This window comes from Lytechinus variegatus, chromosome 14 (assembly GCF_018143015.1).
Source record: "Lytechinus variegatus isolate NC3 chromosome 14, Lvar_3.0, whole genome shotgun sequence".
Classification (NCBI taxonomy): domain Eukaryota; kingdom Metazoa; phylum Echinodermata; class Echinoidea; order Temnopleuroida; family Toxopneustidae; genus Lytechinus; species Lytechinus variegatus.
Window position 1 is genome coordinate 22379437 of NC_054753.1, and position 27986 is coordinate 22407422.

Genomic DNA, 27986 nt, shown 5'->3' on the forward strand with positions numbered 1-27986 from the left:
GGCTTCGTTTCCTACACATTTGCATACTTTAAACTTTCTAGTGGAGAAAACAATATTTCAATTACTATTTTCAGTCCATGAAGCAGAGAAAACGTTAGTTTGCATGGTGTTTTAGAGTTCTTGGAGACTCTCGGTTCAGGACTCCGTGCATTTATTTACTGGACATTGGTTCGTTGAGTGAATCCTAAAAATGAGTAGGGGTAAAGTGCCGTTGCTACGTCGGATTACGACCGGCACCCTTATTGTACCGCATCAGGTGAGCTCATGAGTTAATGCATTCATCTCTCCTTAGTGAATTAAGAACCGTTTAATTAATTTCGCATCCTTTTTATATTACATTTTATTGATATTGTCATTTTTGGTTAACCCATATCCTAGCAGAATTTTTTATACCCCGTGGCATATCAACATGACCAGTGTTTCTTACTTTCATATTTCCGTAACTGGCTTGGTATTCTTTTTTTTTCAATTCCTCTCACGTAAATCTTTTAAAATATATTTTGATTCTGTATGGCTAATCTCCTACGATTTGTTTTTTCGGTAAAACATATTTCTGAACATTATTATGAATATACGCGAACAATTGATAATTATAATAATGAATCTGCATGTTTTCCACTCATGTCATTGCGGAATAGGGCCTCTGCCATTCCATTCAATTCAATATGGAAAACCATATTGGAAAGTTGTATTTACAATTCATATAATTGTAATTTCATTATGTCCATGATGTTCGTACTCATTGATAGCAGCTTCACTATTTAATGTGGCTGTGAGTGAGTTAGTTGTTTGGCGCCAGCTATAGTTGTATCACAAAATCTTGAATTTCTAGAAGTCGAATTTCTAGAATTTCTTCTTCTTCTCCTTTCCCTTCCTCCTCCTCTTATTCCTCTTCTACTGCTACTACTTCTTCTTCTCCTTCTCTTTCTCTTTCCCTTCCTCCTCCTCTTCTTCATCTTCTCTTCTTCTTCTTCCTCCCCTCTTCTTCTAATTCTTCTTCTTCCCCTTTCCCTTCCTCATCTTCTTGTTCTTCTACTTGTTGTTCTTGTTCTTCTTCTCCTTTCCCTTACTCCTCCTCTTCTTCTTTTCCTTCTTCTACCCCCCCCCCCTCTCTTACTCCTTATGCTTTTTTTCTTGTTAATCTTGTTCTCCCCCCCCACTCCTCCAATATTCTCATTTTCTTAACCATTCTTTTTTCCTTTCCTTTTCACCACGATAGGGGATCTATTCCTTAATTAGCAAAAAAAATCTATCGAAATCATCAATCGGATTTTATTTAACCTTAAAGGGGAAGTTCACCCTGAAGAAAACTTTGTTGTAAAAATAGCAGAAAAAATAGTAAAAAATATTGGTGAAGGTTTGAGGAAAATCCGTTAAAGAGTAAGAAAGTTATTAGAGTTCAAAATTTTGGATTTGTGACGTCATAAACGAGCAGCTGCCCCATGTGTTATGTAATATAAAATGTATGAATTTCAAATTTTGTATGGTTCCTGATGACTTAATTTGTTTTCTTTTCATGATCGGGTGTGAAATGATTTGTCTATTGATATACAAAAGTTACAGTGAAAACCATTTTCAATTTTCTGAGAAAATGACATTTCATTGATTTTTTACCATTCGCTATGTAGGAATGCTGCTCGCATATGACGTCACAAATCAAATAATTGAAATTCTAATAACTTTTTAATTATTTGATGAATTTTTCTCAAACCTTCGGCAATATTTTTTATTATTTTTTTGCTATTTTTACAATAAACTTTTTGTCAGGGTGGACTTCCCCTTTAATGACCACTTTGGCCTCGTAAAGGGCATGTCCAGAAAGGAAGGAAGTCGTTTAAAACCTTGACCAAGGCTAAATGCAACAAGGTCTCGACTGTTCTTCGAACTATCTTGCCAGAACACACATTTTAGCGGGAAGAATATATTCTATAGCTATGTACGAATTTATGTACTTCTTATACTTTTTACCATCATTCAGCCCCTCCCCTGTTACATCATTTCTGTATGATATTCTCGGTTTGGGTTATAAGAATGTGCTGAAAATCTATGATAAATCATAAAATATTATTAATGATGTAAAAAATGACATTAACTTTCACTGTTAGGTGGATGGGAATTAATTTCAAACCAACCCTAGACCAACTTTACCCCCAACTAGATAAACCGGTTGATCAAAAGACGTACTTTGGTAGACTTACATTGCCTAATTTAGCATGAAAATGTCGAATGATATTGCTGTTGATTGGTCAATTATGTCACTGTTTTTCAAATAATATTACATTTTTTATGGATTTCCTTGTAGGATAAGCGAACATATAACTTTATCTTGGTTACAATTTAATTTGTTGAGCAAAATCAGGGTAAACTCGTTTCTTGATATTGGAAAATAATATTGTTTTCGAAAGGTATTCACATAGTGCATAGTGCATGCAGATAATTTCTTATTGCGAAAGGGCATCTTCAAGGAAATATTGTTTCTTGAAATACAGAAATCCCAAGAATTTCAATAACGAAGAACTCTATACCTGCTCCTGTAAATGAAGTCGTAACACCAGCGGCGAGTCAATGGAATTCCTTCCCGTCACAAGGACGCCCGCTGTGGTTTAATTCCTGCCAATAAAATTTCGAACGACTTCCTTTCTTTGATCCGATTCCGTGAATGACCACGTGATCTCATTCAGATCACGTTCGCGCGTGCTGTGTTACCATGGAAACTTTGTGACATTATGACCCTAGTCGGCTCCAGTGTACTTGTAATTGATGCTTATCTTGTGTTTTTGTGATATTTTAATGAAACTGAAGCCTAATTTCAAGTTTGTTTGTTTGGCCGTTTTTTGAGGGACTTATTTACCTGCCTTTAGAAAGGAAATACTAAAAAAAAATCAGTGTAAAATCCATGCATATCCCCAAGACATACGCTTTACTAAATAAATAAGTTTTAAGGTTAAAGAGGAATAATGGGACGTAATATTCTTTTTAACACAGTTCATCATGTCAACTTATATCATATCAACCTTATAACACGTGTAAACGGGAGAAATGTTTCATATTCGATTGCATGTATTTTTCGTGTACACCTCATACGCATCATTGAGAGCAAAGCGGGTCTGGGTGATCAAGACTAGGCCTGACCAGTTATGAAATGATTTTGCGTAATGAAGATCGACGGGAGCTTGTCGATAAGCTCAACTGTCCTGCCGAGTAACATCACTGAGATTTCCCCCTGTATTGACAACTCTAATGTTATTACAAGAACTCTAGCTAATATTCACTAGTCTTATTTCAGGAATTACAAATCTTTACCCAACCACCCCCCCCCCCTGTATTTCTACACTACTCAAAAAAAGTTAAGGACCACTTTTTAAAACGTATATAATTTTTTTATACAAGGTGTTTTATTTCTGGAAATACCTCAGTACAACTGTCCTGAATGTCCTTAGACACGCTGTAATCAATTTCACGCATGGGTGGTTTCAGTTGTTGCACACTGTCGCTCTCATCACTGCACATCCTGAAAAGTGGGTTCACAGGGGTATCAACTATCGACATGAAGAGGAAAAAACGAATGTCTGAGTGTCTTTCAGGCAGCCTAGTATCGCGTATGACCTCCTCCTGCAGCAATAACGGCTTCACAGCGCTGTCTCATGGAGCTAATGAGGTGATTAATGTCTCTGACGACCAGTGCATCCCATGCAGCCTCCAGAGCCACACCCAGCTGCTGCAGTCCAAGTGGATGGGCTTCGAGCTGCTGGATACTTCTCCCCATCATCTCCATCATGTCCCAGACGTGCTCTGTCGGGTTCAAGTCCGGGAACCTCGCTGGCCATTCCATACGCTCAATTCCATGGCCCTCAAGGAACTCGGTCACCACCCTAGCTCGGTGGGGACGGGCATTGGTTTCAGTTGTTGCATGATGTCTCTCACATCATTGCATATCCTGAAAAGCGGGCCCATTGTGAAGTGGTACAAAAGTGGATTCAAAAGCATTTTCTGTCTTTAGTCTTTACAATCAACAAATTGCTGACAACAGTAATGCCAGGATACAGGTGTCCTGAATATCCTCAAACACAATGAAATCAATTTCAAACATGCAGTTCTTTCACGATGTTTCTCACATCATTGCAGTGGGCCCGTATAAAAGTGGCTTCCAAAGCAATTACTGTCTTTAGAATCAACAAATTGCCTACAACAGCAATGCCAAGACACCACCTAAGTGAAACAGATGTAGCCAGAGCCCTAGGGATGCTCGAAGCTGGCCTCAGTCAGCGAAGAGTAGCCAGAGTGATGGGCGTGTCACGCAGTGTCATTAGCAGAGCAAGTGAAAGACACCGAGAGACAGGGCTATACTCTGACAGACCCCGTAGTGGCCGACCAGTTTCAACAACCCCTAGAGATGATCGCTACTTGACGAATCTCAGTCTCCGCAACCGCTTTCACAGTGCACGCCGCCTCAATAATGACTTCACTGCAGCAACTGGAGTGATTGTTTACACTCAAACAATCCGTAACCGACTTCACAGAGCAAATTTGAATGCCAGACGGCCAGCTCAGTGTGTCCTACTCACCCCTGCTCACAGAAGAATTCATCTCAACTGGGCTCGGCAGCATGTCAGATGGACCAGACAGCAATGGCGTAGAGTTCTGTTCACAGATGAGAGCAGATTTTCCCTTGACCACAACAATGGACGTTTGAGAGTCTGGAGGCGACCAGGAGAGAGATTTGCTGACCCCTGTATTGCAGAACATGACCGTTATGGGGGAGGCATCACCTATGACAACCGTACTCGTCTCTACGTGGTCCCAGGGAGAGCAATGAGGTACAGGGATGAAGTCCTCGAACCTATTGTGGTGCCATTTGCTGAAAATGTGGGTGAAAACTTCATTTTGATGGATGACAATGCCCGTCCCCACCGAGCTAGGGTGGTGACCGAGTTCCTTGAGGGCCATGGAATTGAGCGTATGGAATGGCCAGCGAGGTTCCCGGACTTGAACCCGACAGAGCACGTCTGGGACATGATGGGGATGATGGGGAGAAGTATCCAGCAGCTCGAAGCCCATCCACTTGGACTGCAGCAGCTGGGTGTGGCTCTGGAGGCTGCATGGGATGCACTGGTCGTCAGAGACATTAATCACCTCATTAGCTCCATGAGACAGCGCTGTGAAGCCGTTATTGCTGCAGGAGGAGGTCATACGCGATACAAGGCTGCCTGAAAGACACTCAGACATTCGTTTTTTCCTCTTCATGTCGATAGTTGATACCCCTGTGAACCCACTTTTCAGGATGTGCAGTGATGAGAGCGACAGTGTGCAACAACTGAAACCACCCATGCGTGAAATTGATTACAGTGTGTTTAAGGACATTCAGGACAGTTGTACTGAGGTATTTCCAGAAATAAAACACCTTGTATAAAAAAATATATACGTTTTAAAAAGTGGTCCTTAACTTTTTTTGAGTAGTGTATTTACAATCAGTTTTGAATGCGGCTTAATTATTGATTCATGAAGTTCATTATGCAATTATAGCCTTCATTGATTTTTCCCAAAACTTAATTTAAGAAATTTAAGGAGCTATGTAACATTCAGTTATTAAAAATAATTATTATTATTTTTAATAACTGAATGAAGGCTAACGTAAGCATTCCATGTCGGATATCTTATCGTTTTAAACATCTGCTAGGTTTGAAGCTTTTAAAACGTCTTTATCAGACCTGTTAATTAATTTTAGTTACTTTACACTAGATTTATAAGATTAAATTTTACTTTATGACGTTTGAAAAATAATTGACTAGCTTTAGAATGCTAATGATACTGAAGTGAATGTTGTTATCTTTACCTCACGAAGATTTTTATTTTTATTATTTATTATTTTCTTTTAAATAACAATACCTAAAAGCTTGGAGATTGTAGAGAAGAACTAACATGAATAGTCGTCGTAAGCCATTCGATTATGAGAACAAAAAAGAGAAATGCAATGAAACGTTGAGTATTTCGAGACGCACAATTAGTATATCATTATAGCTAAGCTGTTATATCAATCAATGAATCAATATAATTGATTACTTAGCAAGCCCTTTGAATATTCCTTGTCGTTTGCCGACGTTTATCGGATTAGAAAACATTTGTTTGAACGTTTATGTTATTTCTGTATAGTGATGTGTTTTTTCTGAGGATTAAATGCTCAGGAAAATCAAGACATTAAAGGTTTTTCAATTATTAAAGAGATAATCATGATTATACTGCCATTTACAATACCTAGGCTATGAATGATGCATTTTCTAAAGTTCTTTTACCCTTTTTCAGTATAGCAAGGCCGCAGTTGAAAGATATTCAAAAACATCTTTTTTAGGGGGGCTTTCAATGGGGAGACTTCACTGACGCTTTTTGGAACATTGAAACTTTATTGTCTAGAGCCCTTCATGACAAAGCAGCCTAGATTTCTCGGAAATCGGTGAATCGAATAGTTATCGTCCTGGGGAGCGTTTCATCAACATTTTCATCTGGCAAGCTGTCCAATCCGACCAATTTCCTTGGTCTTGATTGGCTAGGAAGCACTGTTACCATGGTAACTGTCGGAGGAAAAACGCGACTTGTCGGACAATTAAATATACATCCGACAAGTCATTTCATTAAACGCTCCCCCAAGACTCTGAACAAACATTATTTGCCATTTTTCGTCAGCTCCGAATATTTAGTTTTTTCCTACTTATCATTTTTGGCAAAAATAAAGCTCCAGCTTATTGTGATTTGACGGGCATTTAAAAAAAACATTTACTATGTTGCAGAATCCGCCTCGCTTATTTTGCAATAAAACTCCAGTCAAATTCTTAATTCTACACAAGAGCTTGGGAAATGACAGTTATACATTATCAGTGAATATTATTGAGGCGCGCGGTCGTCTGCATCCTCCCCCCTCCCACTTCACGAGTAAAGTCCAAGTTAGAAGTTCATTCACCGTATATGAATCGCATGCACAGTGGGGGCACTTAATCTATCACTTTTTTCTTAATGAGCTTCTCCGACTTTGTGAATTCGTTCTCGATGACTTTTAATCAATTTCTAATCGATTTTCGGCCTCTGCACTTATTGCGAGGAACAACAATCTTTACCACAAGTTGATCGTGATATTCATCCCAATGAGTGTCGCGTTTTGATCTGTAAGAAAAGCGCATTTCGTCTCTGAATAACAGAGCTCCCGATAACAAAGGAAAGATAGCTCAAAGAAGTTAGAGAAGCTTCAAATGTCACGGACTGAGCTATTAGAAGAAGAAATTGTTGGGAATTGAAGACGTTTGCAAGGGAAAGACTATACAGAGCATCGGGCCGTATGCCTGTTATTAATGGCCTGCTGTTACAAGTTGATGCCTGGCCCGACAGACAAACAATCAAACCAGCTCTTCAAACCCTTCGGACTACCATCATTATCTTGTCATCATATTTACACACGCGTGCTTCTCAGCGATTTGAAAACCCTCTGCAGATGGGTAGATGCATGCGCTTTTGACAGTCTTCAGTTTGTGATCTTTTATTTGGCGTGGTGCATGAATGGGGACGGATATAAGAAGTCGACCCTGATATTTGTGGAGTTATGTTGGTTTATGCGTGGGGCATTGGGATCGAGAATGTGAAGAGGTTCTTAACAGCCTTATTCGATTTAAACATGGTCTTTTGTTGCCCCCCTCGAAAGAATTAGTAATGCGAAGTCTTAAAGTTTACTGAAAATACTAGGTTTTAGGAGACTATGATTAGAGTGAAATCCTCGGGGAAATCCTCTATTGGCTTTTTACTGCCGTCTTATCAAAAGAAAATGCGATCTTCTTGGAGATATTCGTGAAGGAATCTGTCTTCCTAAACACAATTATTTACGAAGTCAGCAGACCAGTCCTGCATGTTTCATGAACTGAGTTGGAATAGAGATTTGTAGCTCGGATTTCATTATTTCAAGCTGCAGGGACATGCCAGACTATACTGTACTCTACAGAGATTCAACGAAATCGCCAAGTTCTTTTCAATTATGCTTATGAACTGACTATTGGAGAAAGTTTTGTTTCATTTGAGGAATGTATATGGACTGAATCGGAGGAAATAATTTGTTTCAACAACATTAAGGATTAAAGTGATGACGTCTCTTAAGGTAACCAGGTTCGTCGCAAAAATTTGAGCACTGGGCATGACCTTTCACGCCTTTTTTTTCGTTGGGGTGTTTGGAATAAATATTCTCCAGACTCCAGCACAAACATAGAAGGTTTGTATCCCCCTTTGCACATCAGTTGAATTAACCTAACCATATCAATATTATACTTGATTTCAAAGGCCTCCCAAAGCTTTTGTTGCATATATTAAAAGCAACCTGTATTGTTTTATAGGTTTCTGTTGCTTTTTCTTTGAAATAATTGAAAGGATGAATAGTTTTTTTTCCTTCTGTATACATTTTTTGGGGGAGGGATTTTATATACTTTATGTACAGTTTTTCCAGTCTTCTTTGTAAATTTCTATTGATTCTTAGTAGTTTTCCATTTATTTGTAAATAGATATTGTAGTTTTTCCATGAAATGACTGAAAGGGAGCGTTGTACGTCACTCTTTTTTTATTCAATTTTCATTTTATATTCAGTCGTATGGTATCCTATAGTTGTTAATTTCTCCCTGTCAATTCAAGCAGCTACCTTCGGGCATCAAATGCCCTTCTTCATCTGGCCTCACAAAAGTTCGAAGAAAACAAATTTCTTATGTAATCACTCACATGATGATTGTATGTTTGGCTTGCTGGAAGCACACTGGGACTCCATTTTGATAGCATTGAATAATTAAGGAAGGCGTATAAATGTGTTGGATTTTCAAAGAAACGTCCTTATAACTTCAGTCAATTTGATTATAAAGGCAGTGTCATTCTTGTGACTCGTAAGCTCATGTTTTGAAAGTAAACTCTGTGAATGATTTATTGGATTGGTTTTCTCTTTGCAGGGTTAGGTGATGCGTTATTTCGTCCTCTGTGAATTCTCAAATATCCTTCATTAACTTACAATGAAAAATTTCGACGTCATAATTAAGCAAGGCCTATATTAAAGGACAGTCTACCCCAACATAAAGTTGATTTGTATAAAAAAATAAATAAAATGAAAATCCAACAGGCATAACACGGACAATTTCATCAAAATCGGATGTAAAATAAGAAAGTTATGGCATTTTATAATTTCGCTTAATTTCACAAAATGCACATCCTGGTCGGTATGCAAATGAGGAGACTGATGACGTCATCCACTCACTATTTCTTTTGCATTTATAAAATATGAAATATTCTCATTTTCTCCTCATTGTCTAGTGAAACAACGATTAATTCCTCCCTGAACATGTGAATTAGCATTAATACTATATGGTTTAGTCAAGTTGGGCCTTATTGTCAAATCTGTAGAAATAAAAATAAACAATATATGATTTAAACAATAAAAATCAAAAGAAATAGTGAGTGAGGGACATCATTGACTGTCACATTTGCATGTCACTGAGTTGTGCATTCACTCTTTTGTGAAAAATAAGCGACATTAAAATGTCATAACTTTCTTATTTCATATTCAATTATGATGAAATTTTCAGTGTTGTGCTTGTCGGATTTTTCTCTTTTTATTTAAATCAACATTTTCTGGGGTGGACTTGACCTTCACACACTGAATTCAACATTCTTTTTCCTAGACTGTAGGATGCAGCTATGGTCGAAAACGTTTCAAAATAATTCCCCCTTACCTCTCACCCCAACCCCCCTCCTCCAGGGGCTAGAAATTTTGACAAGCAAAAACAAGGTTAAAAGTAAGGTCATCTCGTCCAAAATAGATGTTTTATTTCGATTTTGAATGATGTATTTCTTTCCATCATAAAAGACCTAAAATAGTAGGGGGACATTTGATATTGTGTCCCCCTACTACTTTGGGTAGGGGACGCGTACCCCCTGTCCCCCTGGGATTTCCGCCCACGACCCCCCCCCCCCCCCCATCTCTCCCTCCTTATCATACCTGAATATAGGAGTGGTGTAGAATGATCTATAATGGTGTTTGACGGGTCTAAGTAACAAGATACAAGCCAAGGTATGTGGAGTCAAGGGTTCCGTTGGAGCAGTGATTCTCAGTGATTGATGTGTACACTTCTGTATGACTTACCTTAGGTAGGTCCATGGTTTACACCATTCAGGAATTCAGATTTCAAGGGGGCGGACATATTTGCACATGTCTTTGGGGATGTCCCTCTCACTAGCTTATTCAATGTTGCTCGATGATATTTAGTAAGATTTTATTATAAAATAATGATAACGCAGTTGTAAAGCGCATATCACATCATGTCATAACGTTCCTACGCGCTTCCAAAGGACTTGGATATTATTACCCTGGCCTTACCCCCGCAGCCTTTTACCGCGCGACGGCATATTTGACGGAATACATTCCTGCCAGGTACCCATTCATCTCACCTGGGTTGAGAGCTGCACAATTTGGATTAATTTCTTGCTGACGGAAATTACGCCATGGCTGGGATTGGAACCCACGACCTTCTGTTTCAAAGTCAGAAGACTAGTCCACTGGGCCACAACGCTCCACACTATTAATTTATCAATTACATTGGTTACTATCTAAGTCCCGGGAAGCGTTTTCTCAGTATTTTTGTCTGATAACTTCCCTTGATTTTGATTGGCTGAGAAGCACTGTTACCATGGTAACTGTTGGAAAAACAGGACTTGTCGGATAAAACGTCCGACATGTCTTTCCATAAAAACGCTCCCCGGTAGAAAAAAAAATAACGATCGTAGATGTGAGTTATGTAAGCTTCTACTTTGGAGAAAGGAAATGTGTTGAAAAGACAGAAAGTTTACTCCTTACTTTCCGAGAAAAAAAAAATCATCATTAGTCGCTGTATGAACAATCGATCCTTGACGTCACTCCAAAAAAGATACACTAAATGAAAAATGAGTGATGACTTCACCAGTTCAGAAATATCATTACTAAAAACGATACAAAGTCAAATCAGGCACATATTAAGAAACTACACTACCATATCGTGTATTGGTATGTAAGCGAAATTGTTATAAATCTCCGACCATTTTAAGTTCCATGGGCGCTATAAAAGGCGGAAAAGATGCACTTGTAATGACACGGGTAGACCATCACCCCCCCCCCCCCTTCGCGCGCCATCCATCCATGACAGCAGTAAATGAGTTGGCTACGTTTCTATTACTTTTTTCCAATTATATTTTTTGTTTTGATATGAAAAACTTTTAGCATTTTTTTGCACCATTCCGTTGTAATTCCCAGAATGCGTGCATCACTTGAATATTCCCTTCTTATGAACCCCCCCCCCCCCCGAAGTATTTCCTGCTATATCATCTCAAGACCGAAAAACTATTGTTTCCAAAAATCATTATCGTGATTGTTATCAAGTTTTGGGGGAATGTTTTAGTTTTCCATTTCATCAAGGGAAAATGAATTAGTCTTTAAGTATTTTCCCCTTTACGGTTTATAGAGGGAATATCGATTAACTCAATTAAGCGTCCGTCGGGACTTTTACCTGGCAACCATTGTTATTAAGCATAAATATTAATCGTAATAATGACCTCGGAGTGACCATAATTTTCAAAACGGCGCGAACACAAAACTATTTCCATGGTGATACTGACAACTATACCGCCCCCAATTGGGCACTCCCAAGTGGACATTGCGTCGTTGTAAATAAATTGGCAAATTTTCTCCTTCCGTATGTCCCTAAAGCCACGAGATTGACGTCTGTCATTTCTGAAGACGTGATCATTTGCTGATATTCAATGCCAATCATATTTCCATATGTTCATTACGCAATCATTTGTTTTTTGCGCCCGAACCATTTCCAGCTTTCGAAGGCTGGATCGGTCGGTCATGAGTTTAGGGAATCACCAATGTCATGAAGATACAACGGGGCGGACTTAAAAACATTGACCCCTCGAACGTTTTCACCAATCGCTATATCCTTCTTGGTCGATAGCATGTCGGGTCATTGCTAAAACCTATATAAACAGCTCTCAAAAAAGTGTTTAATTCATAAGTTCTCCGAAATCTTACAGAGGTTAGAACCAATCTTATAGCTGCGCTTTCATCTTTGCGAGTTTGCGAGAATTCAATCCTTAGGATTTTGGGGAAGAGAACAATTATTTTGAGGAGAGACATACATTTTATTTATTTAACATGTTGGATTTCCAGGAGATTTTAAAAAGGAACTTGGTAAGTTTACCACAATTTTTTTTTCAAATAATCTTTTTTGTACTTTTTATATGATATGCCATACATGACTATATAGATAAAGTGATATTTTCAAAAAGTGTGAAAAAAAATTAAAAAGTTTTTATTACATCCGATAGTATAAGAATGTTGATTTAAATTCAAATTAAATGAATTATATTGTGCTCCATGTTTCTTTTGTTACTGAAGTGATATTATTTACTCATTCAGGAATTGCAGTTGGGTTGCCATGCATATTTTAGCGGTTTGGTAGCGTTCTACAAGTCCCAAATTAGCTTAAAATATTCAATGAAAACAATTAACATCTCCTCCAACCCTCCATCTTTTATAATCAATTTTTTTTTTTCATTTATCTAATATCTATAGTGATCCATCAGATATTATCTGTATTTTTCAAAGAGATGTGAAATAAAATCAAATTTGATATAATTATATCATGGGCGGACTTTCTTTAATTAGAGGAAAACACTAATGGGAAATGCGAAATTAGTGATTACGATTTCTTCGTCACCCATTTCTAACTTTTGATAATCATTATGATTGTATATAGATGAGGACAATGGGGAAATCGACCATCTTCGAAAACATGAAAATAATTATGAAAAACACGTGTTACTTTCTTTCTGATGTTGTGATTCACTCAATATTAATTTCACATGTTTATTGTTAGAGCTATCGCGCGTAATACTTTTGAAGATGTAAGAGAGAAGGGCGACGATAGGATATATCTGCCAAAAAGGGACTCATTTTTAATATTTATGTTCGTTTATATTCCCGATAAAGATTGAGGAATATTGTGTGTTTTTCGTAATCGATATGTGCAGAGGGGCAGTTTCAGTGAAAGATTTTTCTTTGAAGTGACGAAGCAGTTTCTAATTTGTCGAATTGATTTGCTTTTGTTTGTTTTTTCAAGTTGAATTTAGAGTCGCCAAAGCGAAGAGTTATACCTATACCGATAAAAAATAAGGAAAAGCTGAAAGAGATTCCTTTCCCTATAGCCCAGTTACATCCCTTCAATATCGCCAAGGAAGTCGAAACTACCCCCCCCCCCCCTCTCCTCCAACCTCCATCATGAACTTGGTTCATTAGTTCAGGGATTTCATTTGTCTTGTCGAATTACTGGTTTGGGTCCGCCGGCTTGATGTCAGCTAATGAGGCCCATAAATCCATACACATTTTGGAAGTATTTTCATCCCATATATTTTGGACTTTATCCCGACTTCACTCGTCGATGAACTAAGCAGGTCACGTGATCAGTGAAATGAGGTCAAGGGTCATGCACCTTAAACCTTTTTATGGGAGTCAAAGTCATGAGTAATAAAGACATTTTTCGTTCTATAAAATAATTTCGGTTCTTGTTACATGAGTGCATTGCATTGCAGCATGAAAATCCGATGTATATTGCATTTCTGATATAAAGTATTGTCAGCCACATTTTGAAACATAGTTCGATAAGTATTTGTCAGCTCCATTGATTAGTATGGAATCTGTTATTTCTCTTGATGGGCTTGATATGGCGGTTTTAGAGGTTTGTCAAAGTGTTTTCTAATTCTTCAGTTTATCTTTCTTTAGCAAAATAATATTTTTGAGTATGTATGTCTACTAGTTAACCAGTAGTCTGGTATAACAATTTTCAAAAAAAATCTGTAGTATATTGCATAAAACTGTTTAATATATTTTTATGTATTCTATACTTTACGTAACGATGATCATATGAATTCAGGTTTGCTATTCTCATATTTTAATATTCCCATTTTACTCTATCACCACCGCCACCATCACCATCACCACGATCAACATCATCATCATCGTCATTATCATCATCATCACCATCATATCTTCATCATCACCATCATTCATCATCATGGCCATCATCATCATCATCACCATCATCATCATCATCACCAGCATCATCCTCACCAGCATCATCTTCATCATCATCATCACCATCATTATCCTAACTATGGCGTGATTTCCTTCAGCAAGAAATTTGTCCGCACTGTGCTGCACTCGACCCAGGTGAAGTGAATGGGAACCTGGCAAGATTAATTCCTTGCATGCACTGAGCGCCGATGATGGTAGCTCGAGCTAAAGCCATGGTAATCATAGCAGCGTTTTGTATCCTCAGGCAAAAGGCGCCTTTATAGATACAGCTATTATTGTTATTATTATCGTCATCATCATCTTCATCACCATCATCATCCTCATCGTCATCATTTTTATCATCGATTTTAATTTGGTTGGAAATTTAAAACCTCTCTTCTCATCCTCTCTTTTTCTTCTGCATCACAGAGCAACCTTGGGGACCGGGCTGTCAGCCGTTCCATGGACGACATCGGGATGACGTCACTCAACCGTAACACCCTGATGACGGGGAAATCCCCGTTGGGAATCGGCAGGGCCACGCCAAAGACCAAACGGCAGAAGAGGGCGGTGCCCATTCCGGCCAGTGAGGTGGCCAACCCGGTCAAGACGGGCTACCTGGAGGTCAAGAAGAATGGCTCGTGGAAAAGGTAATGGTTACCACGGTAACCCAAGCACTTTGAAAATGCTGAATATTACTTTAAAGAGCTTTGCAGCTTGTCCTCCGCATCGTGATGTTTAATATAATATTGATTTTCATTCGTTATTCGTTATTCATTAAAAAAAATACATCATTCCCATCTATTCTAGTCCATAATCTGTTTCAAAGAGGTTATGCACACCAAAGAGAAGTGTTTCTTCAGGGCTTAAATCCAATAATAATAATGATAATAATAATACACAGCATTCATTATGCGCCATTTTTTTAGTAAACTATTCCGAGGCGCTAAATCCAATACGGAATTCGGAGACCTGCTATTGAATGAGAGGTGTTTTTAGTCTTTGTTCTGCACTGAAAAAAACTCTGGTGTTCATTTAACGCCAGCCCGGAATCTATATATGTCCACACCAGAGAAGTGTTTAACAACACTAGTTTCGTTTTGGTCTAACACCAGATAGGTGTTTGTACCACACCAATTAGTATTTAAACAGCATCGGTTTGATTCCAAACTGGTGTTGTTTCAATACTTCTCTGGTGTGGACATACATAGATTCCATTATAGTTCAACGCCGGAGTTTTTGCAGTGTGCAATTTTTCATGTCGTTTTTTTTCTTTCTCTGATTCTGTACTCCAATCGAGCAATAAGTTTTGTAAATATTGTGATTTTCATGATTATTTTTCAACAAAAACAGAAATAACACTTTTACGTGATTGATATTAAATATGGAATTTTGGATAATATTAGCAATTAGAATTAGAATACTGACAACAGGAGCGGAAATTTGTTGCCTTACAACAACTGTTTGACTGTGTTAGGACATCTAGCATAAATGAGAGAGTAAAGTAAAAAAAAATGAATAAAATAAAATATAAATCAAACAAAATCATATTAAAATGAATCCAGAGTTCAACAGCTTTATTTGGTTTTAAGGAAAGAAATTATGTAGTTTGAGGTATTCATCATTATGCACATAGAAAAACATTATAATGCATACAAATACGGCTCTGCCCCTGCGGCTACCTCTCTCATGAAGACAAACATCATGTGATCTATTTACTATAGACCATGATATAAATCATTCAAGATGATTTATCACATTAATCAATAAAGACACTTCAATCGAACTCGGGATTATGTGCCCGCCAAGGCAATAGTCAATACTATCAGCCTCTCGGGACGTTTAATAAAAACAACTATTGTCATGATGTCACAATGTATCTTCCGCGTTCATCAATAGCAGGGGTGACTCCGGGGTTGGCCAGGACCCGTCTTGTGTTCCAAACAACGTTTATCCACAAACCAACATATTGCCTTCTAATTCAATTAAATCAATCCCACATCTTCAGAGAGGAAAATGGCGTCCTTGCGAGTTTGAACAAGATCATTGATTATCTTTCAGAGTCACATTCTTATTGACTGTGTTTACTTGTGACCATTTTACATCAATAATTATATTCGCACGTTTGATTAAAAGAAGCAACTCATTATAACGCCTTCGGTGAGGCTTTCAATAAGCACTGTAAAACAAAGTGATATTTTGTGGATAGTTTTTGGAGAAGAAAATCAAAAATATAATTACACGAAGAGGAAAAGGAAGGAAGAAAATGAGATGGAGAAAAGGAAGAAGAGGAGGAGCAAAAGGAAGAAAAAACAAAGGAAAAAAGGGAAGAAGAAGAGGAGAAAGAAGAAGGGAGGAGAAGAAGAAGAAGAAATCGAAGTAAAAAAATATATATATAATCTGCAAATGACACGGGGTACCACCATGATTGCCCTTGAAGCAATCTAAAACTTAATGAGATTTCTTTTTTTTTTTTGAAGTATAAAATAGGTTGTTTCCGTATATGAATACAAAATTTCCGCAGAAATATTTTTTTTTTAATCTACAATCTTGAGTTCGTCCGAGTTTGTGGAGGCGATACCCTTGCTTTGCCAACAATAACACGGAAATCATGAATGATCTTTATGAGGCCAAACCATGTTTCAAAATTTGTTCCCTATAGACGAATAAAATTTAATCAATGCAATTTATCAGTCTATCTTGAAGTGCGATCTATTCTTTGTCGTATCGGAAATAACATTGAGAGATCACGGATATTCACCATTCCTCAATTGCACGTTATCTACGCATTTTAAACGCTTTAACGTAGATGGCGAAATTTTTATTACGCATTTTATACAACACATGGGCGTTTAACTTCATTTGTAATAATTCTGAGAAAGTTGTAATCTAATTGATACTGATATATTTCTTTGTTTCGTATAATGTATAAAATCTTGATTTATATGAATAATATTGTAATTGTGATTTATTGATTTGAAAGAGGAAGAAAATGTTATTTAAAAAAGAACTACAACACAATAGTATTCTCAAACGTTTACAGATCTTAACATTATGCATGAAATCACTCTGCTTAAGCTTCTTATCCGCTAGTAAATACAATAATATTAGCCAAACCCTGCGAAACAAAACAAAAAATATGAGTTTTATTCGTTGTGAAAGAAATGTCATGACATTTTTGGCCCTCTTTCAAAGATCTGTATTCACCACTGATTCGCCGTGTGAGAGTTCACAAATCTTGTGAATATCAATCAATTCATTTCCTCGTTTGATTTCAAAATTTTTGACTAAAAAAAATCTTGTACAAAAAATATTCCATGCATAGATGTATATCTTTCGAATGTTTGCATTGCTCAGATCTGAAAATGTGTCAACAACTGCTAGACTATCGATTTTTAGATTGAGGAAATGATTTGAAACAGGTGTTTCTGTCTGTGTCAATCAATGAAATTCATTGTTCCTTTTGTGAACCCGCTAAAAAGGATGTTTAAATTTGCCTTTGGAACATCTAACCGTATTTATGCACATATTTTGTTTGATTTACAATATTCTAGTATACGCTTCAATCCATGAACGTGGTTTGAATTGTAGTTCTCTTTCTTTTCAATGATTACGATTATGATGATGATTTATGAAAAGCGTAATTTTCATCTTGATATCGCAGTATTCGTATTAACACAGAGAAATATGAATGCATATCTAACTCTCATTATCTTTCAAACTTATTATTTGAAACCCGATAGTTGTGTGGGGATGTTATGAAAACGACTCACACCAAATATACAAAAAGACATATTTTCATTTCCTTTCTTGATATTAGTAAGCGGCAAACAGAGCTTTTATCCGTCGTTCTGTTTTGTATTATAATTTAAGTCGTGACGACTGTTTGATGACGTCATTATATCAGCAAGTCGGATAACCGGTCACACCTTCACCAACGCAACATTTATCCTTGTCCGAACTGCCAAGCCTCTTCGGATTTTAGTCAAGTAACTTCCCTTTTTCGTCTACTCTCATTTCCCCCCATTTTATTTCCCGCTCAGATGCTGGTCGATACTCACCGAGGATCGCCTGTACATCTATCGCAAGCCCACCGACTCGCATACGCTGGATATGCTGATGCTGGACGACTACGACGTCCAGATCGTGGTCGCGTCGTCCGGCTCCTCGTGGAAGACCGGGACGAAGTTTGCTTTCGAGCTCTACAACGCGGTGAGTTGAATCTAAATCTAACCTAAGTCATGATTGTGCCGATGATGTTTATTGTATAAACATGAAGCTTTCTTCAATCTGGCGTACGTATAGTAAAATAGAATTGTTGTTTAATATTTTTACAACGCTGCTCACTATTATGAACTTTACGGTAGCTGTTTAACAATTCAAACAACCATGCCCTATTTATTGAAGATTAGATATTGAAATGTAACCTGTGGCTTACGATATTACACTCGTTATTAAATTGTTAAACAACTAAAAGCGTTGTATAAAAAAATAAAAGGAAAAGGGAATGATCGTGTTTTGACGAAAGAGAAGAGAGACGGAGACAAGTGACAGATGCAGACAAACACACAGAAACGGAGAGAGAAAGACAGAGAATGGGAGTGAGACAAGCTACAAAAAATAGCACGTTGCTTAAGCCTGTCACTCTAACAACAGGTTGTTTATTTTTTTTGTAATTGTTTAAACTTTTTGAACAATTTGTTGAAAAAGTTTAAACAGCTGTTTAAAAGGTTTACACAGTAGTTTTTAGAGTGACAGGCTTAAACAACGTGCTTAAAATTTTATACAGCTTTTTTACAGTGTAGAGTTACGAGGGAGGGAGACCACCATAGACAGAAAAACTATAAGGTGCATAAATGTGTAAGAAACAAGTCTTTCAAATACACATTACCAATAAACAATATGGCTTTCTTTTTATTTCCTAAGTTTTATTTGCAAAAGCGGTACCTTCCTATAAGGGTTTCAACCTTGTACCTTGCCATGCATGGTCCGCTGACTGATACGTTATAGATCACAAAAATATTCCCACGTATACGCCAATCAACTACTAATATTCGCTGAATAAACACTGTAACTATATACCACCATAACCACGTTTTGTGCAAGGGTAGCCCGATTAAAACAATGGAATAAACAATAAACGATTTTTAAAGTAAATTATCAGACTCACGAGAATGACACTTTAATGACACATCGATTGAAAATAGCTTTTTACTGTGGCTGGACGGTAATCAAATTATTTACCTTTACCCTGGATGTAACCTTCAGAAATATTTATGCATTGTATGCCTAAGCCAAAACTGAATTGTATTGTAAAGAGCAACAAGCAAACGCCCTGTGATAAAAGAAAGTTTGAATGACGAATATTTTAATTCTAAGTGACATTATTTTGATTGGTATTTGATGGCATGAGTGACGTCAAAAATTAAGGATAACCATGTTTATTTGTCACTATAAGAAACTTTACAACAAACAATTCCAATCTACTCCTATTTCAAACTTTAGAAAGGTGTTTTGATTTTTTTGTTAATTTTTTGACTTGGATTCTAGCAAATCATATTATTAATCGTTCGACTGGAGTTCAGTATGTTTTATTTCATTTCTGTGTAGAGTTATTTCGTTGAACCAAACTTCCTCGTTTTTTAAGTAATACAATGTCTTAACAAAGATGGGTATACAAGGGCTTTTCAAGATCTTTTGCCCTACCCATTTTAGTTTTCCCTCTTCCCCTGCCCGATACATGTCCCACCCCTCTTTCTCTCTCTGCCTTGACCCCCCCCCCCTTGACCGTCTGTCTATCTCTCTCTCTCTCTCTCTCTCTCTACTCCATCTCTTCTTTAAATCTTTGTGCCAACGTGATACGTTTTATTAACTATTTCGAATCCATACAAATTTCTCTTCGACTTTACAAGGCCATATATCGCCAATTAATACAAGGCCCTACAAATACAAATACAGGACAATGATGGCTGGTTTGCCCTTCTACGCAGTCGTAGGCGTTGAACTAAATATACTGGCAAAACCAGCCCCAAACGGTTGTTGGTTTTCAAACAAAATTCCCCAAATGCGAAACAATCAAGGTCGAAATTTTATTATCTCGATATTTCTTTTGAACCCCGTGCATATTTGCTCAGTGCAGACAATACTATAGAAAAACAACCTCATTCCTTCACGTAACAACAGAATCACAATGAAAGGACAATAGGAAAAATCTGGCAATGGAATAAGAAATCAGATACATGATTTTTTTTTCGTGGAGCGAAGTTGTATTGCTTTTTCTAATGACATGTTATTCGGGAGTAGTTGCCTCATTTAGTAACACATTATGCGCAGACACCTCGAAATCGATTGCTTTTTACTTTATTTACTCTGGATAAAGATTTGGCTTCTGCGAATGTTGTTTTCGCGCCGTTTCGATTGTGCCAATAAAAACTTCATTCTTTTCGGCTGACATCGTCTGGATTATTCATCGTTGAACTTGGCTTCTCAAAAGTGACTCTGAATTAGGAAGTTATTCGGATTACTGTACAGGCATATTACTACTTTTCATGCGAAAGGTGTTCCTGTCTTCGTCTCTCTGTTTTTTTCTGTGATTTTTATATTGAATAGTTGTCATCTGACAGCATTCCTGTCCTCTTCAGTTTGATGTTTCCTCAGTATTTTCGCGAAGGGTGAGAAACTTGTGGATTTCAATAGCATAGGTAGCCGGAGTATATCATACGTAGGCCTGTATCGGATAAACATTGGAAGAAAATTGCTTTGTGGTTCATCGTAAAAAGGAATGTCACCCATTAATTTTACCCATATCTTCGTCTTTCGTTGTTCCTATAGTTGTAACTGCTTTAGCTATAATTTTATGAATATTGGCGAATCGATTTTCACGTCTGCAATGCCGTAGTATATACACGCCTTTATATTCGCTTGCAACACTACACGAAATGAGATTGTATAGCTCATTTATAATTTCTTTTCCGTATGGTAATACAGTGTAATCGTGATCTTACCTGTCATAAATTAAATGTTATTGCCAGAATCGCCGAGCGCTTCACGTAAGTGCTCTTGAAAATCATCATTTTCCGTATTTGCATATGATTGTTTGCTGAGATCAGGAAGCGCAAATTTATTTTCTGTCTCTTTTTTCAAAATGTCACAGACGAGGATTTTTGCTATTGATGTTGCTGTTTTTGTTGAGGCTGAAGTTGACGGCGATGTTGTTTGCGGTAGTTGCTGAAAGTCGATTCCAGCTACGTTCCGTTTTAATACAATGTATGTCTCTGAACATTTTAAAGATTAATATAGATATAAGTAGATGCCATACGTACGTTAACGGTGCATGAATTGATTATAAACAATATTTCAATGAGGCTAAAGCAAACGTTAAAACTTTACCACCTTCACCAGATTTGTTATTTCCAATGAATGTTCTGATCATGTATCAGTTCTATTCCTAAAATCAGAATTATCTCGTAAATTAGATATCTCATTCTTTTTTTCAGAAGGTTACGGGAACGACGTTATTGTGTGAGAGTCGAGAAGAAAGGACAGAGTGGATGCAGGCTATTGGAGAAAGGTGCCAGAAATTGAACGGGACTGAGATGGAAGGTACAGCGGAGCAAAGAGGAAGCAGTAAGTTTTAGAGTTCTAAGGATTATGTATGAATGAATGGATGGACAGATAGAAAGGAAGATAGATAGATGGATATGATAGACAGACAGACAGATAGACAGACAGATAGATAGATAGATAGATAGATAGGCAGGCGGATAGATAGAGAGATAGATAGATAGATAGACAGATAGATAGATAGATAGATGGGCGGATAGATAGATAGATAGATAGATAGATAGACAGATAGATAGATAGAGGGAGGGAGGGATATATATTGAACGATAGGTTGGTTGATAGATATATACATTCATACTTAATAATATTATTATCATATCCTTATTAATATCAACTCCTTATTTCATGTTTCAGGAGAGAAGTTGGCGCCATTGATCACACGACTTGATTCCGATGGCAGTGAAAAACCGATCCCCCTCGGCGGGGAACCCAAAGGATCAGCTGTAAGTATACATCAAAGCTATATTCTGAATCCAATTAATTCATACTCATGCTGACAGGGGAAGGTTTAGAATTCGAGAGGGGTACTCCCCCTCCCCCATCCACCCAACCCCCCCCCCCCAAAAAAAAAGGGGGGGATTTTACCAGTCACATACAAATCGACAAGCAAACAATAAGTCGGTGAGGGGAGCGGGTCTCTCCTCCCCCTTGATCCGCACCGGAAATTCTCTAAAGCTACTTGGTATGAGTTGTAAGATTCCATTCAGTCAAATTATAGTTTGTGTTATAAAAGAGTAATATACAGTGGCCGCGGAAGCGTGATAACGTGAGATGTAATTACATAAATGTAATAACATAAACTTTTCTACCCTCAAGCAAAGTAGACCTCTTTTTCCAATATGACTCTGCTTAATTTCAACGGCTTATAATCTGTTCTTTTCTTGGGGTGGGCATTAAAATAATGGTAGGATTCATGTCTTTAGCATTGACCAATTGTTGGATTAAGTCAGAGATTAAATGAATATTAATAGAAACTTCTATGCAACAGGGTCTTCACTGACAAAAATTATAATAAAAATAGTAATGATATTAATGATGATGATGATGAGAATGATAATGATAATGTTTCTAAGTGCTGCATACTATTACCCCAGTTTCAGCGCTGCTACCCTCGAGTTCCTACTGGGTTCCCAGGGTTGATTCAGACCCTGGACCTTGCGTTTTAAAGACTATAGAGACTTGCCTAATGAGCCAAAACACAACACCTGATGATACCACAGTGACAAATAAATCATTATTTTATCAATCTATTTTCCTTCGGCAGTCATCATCCGACCTCTCCGACGAAGATTCGCCGATCATGGACAAGAAGAAGCAGATCATCGAGGATAAGTACGAGCGGGTGAAGGAAGCGCAGGAGATGGAGATGCTCCGGTTGAACACCATCCTCAACCAACGCAGGATGTCCGCTGACGTCAAGATCAACGCCGTTGAGAAGAAACTGCTTCAGCAACGCAAACAGAGGAAGCGAAAGAAGAATTCCAGAGGTAAGCATGGGTTGGTGCTGTTACAAATGAGATGTTAAGAACGATGATTCCAGTAATTCCTTTGGGTAAATGCCTAATTTCTCCCAGTTACCCGTTTTCCAAAGGCTATTATTGTATTGTGACATCATGGGGACTACCATGGAAACCTTGATCATAATTAGCTGCTGAGTCCTATTTCTATAGTAGTTACCATAATTTAAGTCCTTTATGAAACGGGGCCCCTGCTGATTTGATATTATCAAAGCATTCTTTGAAGAAGTACTGACATTTGGCAGTAGTTTGGCGATGTGCAGGATATCCCTTGAAAAGAGGCAGTGCATAATTTAAACTAGGACGACTAAACAACAAATCTTGGTCAGACTTTAAAACAATTTGAAATTTGTTTCAGTATGAGAAAATGTACCTGTACAAAATATGATTATCTATTTCCGATTAATATATTCATTCGACATTTTCAAAAGCACACTCAAGTAACAAAATCAATGCCAATACATTAAATGAGATTATTTTACAAAATAATGCATATTTATTAAAATTCATTCAGGTAATTTTGGACATTTCTCCTAATAAGGATGATGATGAATTGACTTTTGTTTATTTCAAATGAACTATACAAATCCCAACGTTATGCAAACTTTAATTACTGATACTTTACTTTGTACAGGAGATTCGCTGGACGAAGAGGGTGAGTTTCTGGAAAAGCAGTTGGAGCAGTTGAAGACACGCCTTGAAGAAGTCAACAAGGAATCACAAGACATCAACCTGAAACAAGAAGAGCGACTCAAGTCCATTGAAAACAAGAAGGACGTCGAGTTCAAGATTCTCGAACAGGAACGGAAACTCCAGAAGCACCGGAAGGCCGCCCAACAAGCCCTTCAGCAGATTGTCAAAGGCATCTCATCAATTACCCCTCCCATCGGTGGCAGCAAACCAAGGTTTGATCTCATCTCGGAGGAAGCAGAGGATGAATGCGAAGAGAGGAAACTCTCAGTGGCGAGTTCCGTCGGGATCAGCTCAAGCGATAGCATGGGGAGTCTTTGCGACCCTAAGAAAGTGTTGGACAATGAAGTGGTTGTTCCGGTTATGTCTTCCAAAACAGCTTCAGCAACCATGACCAGACGGCATGCAGTACACCACCATCCAAAGCTGCATTCTGCAGAGAGTAGCTCAGATTCCTCATCCAGTATAGACAGTCCAGACGTGGTCAGGCACAACTTTAACCTGGTGGATGAGTTCACCAAGTCGTTCCCAGCCTTTGACGGCACCTTAGAGCAAGGATCGAGGGATAAATCAAAGTCTTTTGACTCCGGCATCGCTGACGAGGTTGATATCAATTCGAACAAATCATCAACAGTGACCATGAAGACAAACATCAATGGAAATGTAAATGACAATGAGATGTCAAGTCCAAACGTGCCTTCTCAAAATCACATTAGAACTGAGATCAGTGAGGATGTCCTGCGTGACATTGAGGCAAGTTATTGAAAATAAACACTCTTATCTCAACAGAGTCAAATATGATTCAGAGTGAAGTCAGCTAGTAGTCAGTTCTATTCCATGTTAAATTGACTCAGATTCCAAATGAATTTGACTTGGAATGGTGTGGAATCAGTTGAAAATCACTCAATTCTGAGTCAAATTTTACTCCTCAGATATAAGAGTAAAGTTATTGACATATTTATTTACTGTTACATTAGGAAATTATGAGCTCTGATAAGATAGCGAGACCCATTGGAGGAATTTAATGAAAACTAATACTTTCATTATTTCATTTAAATAATTAAAACGTGTAAAATAATATTGATAAGAACTATCCTCAGAAGTGTAAATTATAATTTTTAAAGATATTTCTATATCAAACTGTAGTCAAACAGAAAATGTGATTTATTTTGCAAGAGCATTATCGCCTACTATTTTCCTAATCAAGTTTTTACTTTAATTATGTACAATCTGATTCACAATGTTTTATCGATCACCTCTGGCTGTGAAGTAGTGAGAGTAAAACCTAATATCTCCCTATATCATCTTTGTCTTTCCACAGGAGTTTGAGATCCTTGCACGTCGTGCTCTTGAGGAAGCCAGCTGGATGGTCTAAGTCAAAGCTGAAATTCACTACTCATCGTGCAACTCAACCATGTACAGCTCAACAGTAATTTAAGAAACAGTAAAGTTATATATTTATGAGTGGTCGGCCGATCAACCTAGACTTTGTGAAGGTTTATTTCAATTTATTTTATAGAAAAGAACTGTGCTGAACGTCTTGCAGTAATTTCTCTCTATTGTCTTCCGAAAGTGGCATTTCTGGTCATAGGGAATTCTCTCAAAGTTCTTGAAATTGATGTGGGAGAACAATCCAAAATCAGATTGAAAATTTCAATCTTATTCATTTCTAACACAATTCTATTTTTAATCTAATTTTGGATTGGTCCCCCATCTCAGTCTAATAGATTTATTTTCAGTCTTAGGAATTTAGAGAGAGCGTGATCGGAAGAAAAGCTAGAGCGCCCTCTATGAGAAGGACCAAACCTTGGTGCAACTGGCATTTACTTTCCTATGGAGTTAAATGACATTACTGTGCTATATATACTGCATCTATTGGTCTTCCAGATTTGTTGAATTGAGATCTTCCATTTTCGCAAGTTAATACTCAAGTCATAACATGTGTTTTGTATGAGGACATTTCGGGTTTGACTTAGTTGGATCCATATTTATCGACCTTCATGCCTCACGAAAACTAGACAGTGGTCAATGATTGGCTGATTAGGCCTTGAGGCTCAAAATGATATGCAAAGATCTTTTATGTTTCAGGTTTCAAATCAAAGTGCTTCTTTTTAATGTTTATACAAATGTCAAGATTTTTGGTACAAGTAAGCACAAATCCAGACTTATAACGGGTTTGCTTTCTAAGGGTTTACATACAGTATAACCTCTTGATATTCGTAGTGTTTGATGTTTTTCTCTTTCAGAAGTGATATAATTAACTATTTCAGTACCAAGAAAAGTGAGAATTCTTCCACATGAGACAAAGTACGAAATAATACCACTCAGAATATGCATTGAACGTAGAGGGCATCAACACATGCGCCCTCGAAGTTCATATTAGTACATGTATATACAAATAGGGTGGAGCCACATGAGGGGAGGCAGATAAAATTTCAAGAAGTTTAGATAAAGAAATAAGAAGAGAAAAGCTGAAAGAATGTGGAAATAGAGCATGAAGGGTCTCCAGGCAAAAAAAAAATAGTCATCATAAATTTACTTCTGAGGGGAGATATATTTGTAGTTCATTTGGAGAAACAATTTGAAATATAAAGAATTAATATCTTTTTTGCTGATCATTATTATTGTCCTGTTCAGTTGATGTAGTTTTAGACTGAATATTTCGAGGTAGTATGAAGCCGCAGATTATCTCAGATGACTGTTGCACAAAATGAGATGAGACTTCTTGTTTCTACAGAGTCAAATTTGACTAGATTGACCTCACCTGGGGTCAGCTGAGCTATAAAGCATGACCCAGTATTTTGTAATTAATTTGACTGAGATTTGACTCAATTCAGTGCAAAGTAGCTCAGAATTTTTCATATATATATATATATCAATGGAGTTGTATGAGTTGACCCCATTTGTGAGTAAGATAAGAGTCCAGAAATTAGTCAAATAATGAAAATGACTGCTAGAAAATGGATGACAGAGTCATTTGAGTTTGGTCTACTCTAGTTAGATTTTGTACTGATTTATGGGAGCAAGCACAAAACTACAGAATGTACAACAGTTTGTGGAACCAAACGTTGCCTAATTATGATCAAGACTCAAAAGGGTTTTTGCGAACTGGTTTATTGTGAATGTCTAATATTTCTGGCTGGTCCAGATTTTTTATGCCAAGTTTCAAAACTGAAACCTTTTTTTATAACATGCATTATTTATGAAACTACCGAGTTTTCATAGGATTTTATATCACTTTTAGCGGGAAATTGGTTTCCATAGTTGGCAAACATCTACTTTTCCCTTGGCGGGTATTCTAGTCAAATGTGCTGCATGACTATATAATTGTTATATCCATTGTCATTTATTGTTTGGCGGCAAGGGCACTGAAGAATAAGTTACATGGGTGGTGGAACTTATACTATTATATTAATATAACATTGCCATGTAATTATATTGGTGTTTTTTCTTATCCGCATCTCTTTCTGTCTTCCTTTCATTTGCCCTCATTTGAAGAGGAGTGCCTTTGCCTATCCATGTGCTCAAATATTGTTCTTAAAACCTTAATATCCTTTTAGGTTCATGTGAATTCTCATACATTGTTTGTCATATTATATTGCAGCATATATTACTAATTTGTATATTGTTATGATACATTTATTGGCCCCACACGGTCATTTCAATATTACCTTTAAAATTTCATAATGAAAACCATGAAGAAATACTTAATAAACATAAACAAAAACAACAACTTGGTAGCCATTTTCCTCATTATGGGTATTGTATGTCTTCTTTAAAGTGTTTTGATAACTAAATCGAGTAGTAGAAATAACCAGTTGTCTCACAATGGATCAAATGTACATGTAGTAGGAAAGCAACGTTTCGTCTGCAAGCTGCTAGACTTCGTCAGGCAATGAGCAAAGATGCTGCTGTGCACGGGTTATATAGCGTCGGGAGCTATTGTCCGGCTCCACGCCGGTGTGAGCCGCGCTAACTAAATCATCATTATTGGAAAATGGAAAGGGAGGAGAAATTGGCAGTAGAGAGTAAAAATAGATGAGCAA

The 27986-nt window shown here is 37.4% G+C and overlaps 1 protein-coding gene across 2 annotated transcripts; it reads left to right on the forward strand.

The window, feature by feature from the left end:
- On the forward strand, positions 1–27661 carry LOC121427214. Of its 2 annotated transcripts, none has more exons than XM_041623496.1 (8): positions 1–256; positions 14540–14760; positions 18154–18322; positions 21607–21736; positions 22088–22176; positions 22998–23220; positions 23885–24693; positions 25262–27661. In XM_041623496.1, the coding sequence occupies exons 1-8, from the start codon at positions 191–193 to the stop codon at positions 25313–25315; spliced, it is 1761 nt and encodes a 586-aa protein (XP_041479430.1). In that variant the 5' UTR covers positions 1–190; the 3' UTR covers positions 25316–27661. The 2 variants fall into 2 exon arrangements, with proteins under 2 accessions (XP_041479430.1, XP_041479432.1); XM_041623498.1 differs by lacking the exon at positions 1–256 and adding an exon at positions 8191–8242.
- Positions 27662–27986: the final 325 nt, after the last annotated feature.

Excerpts from the sequence above, each read along its gene's own strand:
- LOC121427214 (XM_041623496.1), top strand. The coding sequence starts at position 191 with ATGAGTAGGGGTAAAGTGCCGTTGCTACGTCGGATTACGACCGGCACC. Across the intron at positions 14,761-18,153 it reads AAGAATGGCTCGTGGAAAAG|ATGCTGGTCGATACTCACCG; the intron begins GTAATGGTTACC and ends TTTCCCGCTCAG. Across the intron at positions 24,694-25,261 it reads ATGTCCTGCGTGACATTGAG|GAGTTTGAGATCCTTGCACG; the intron begins GCAAGTTATTGA and ends GTCTTTCCACAG.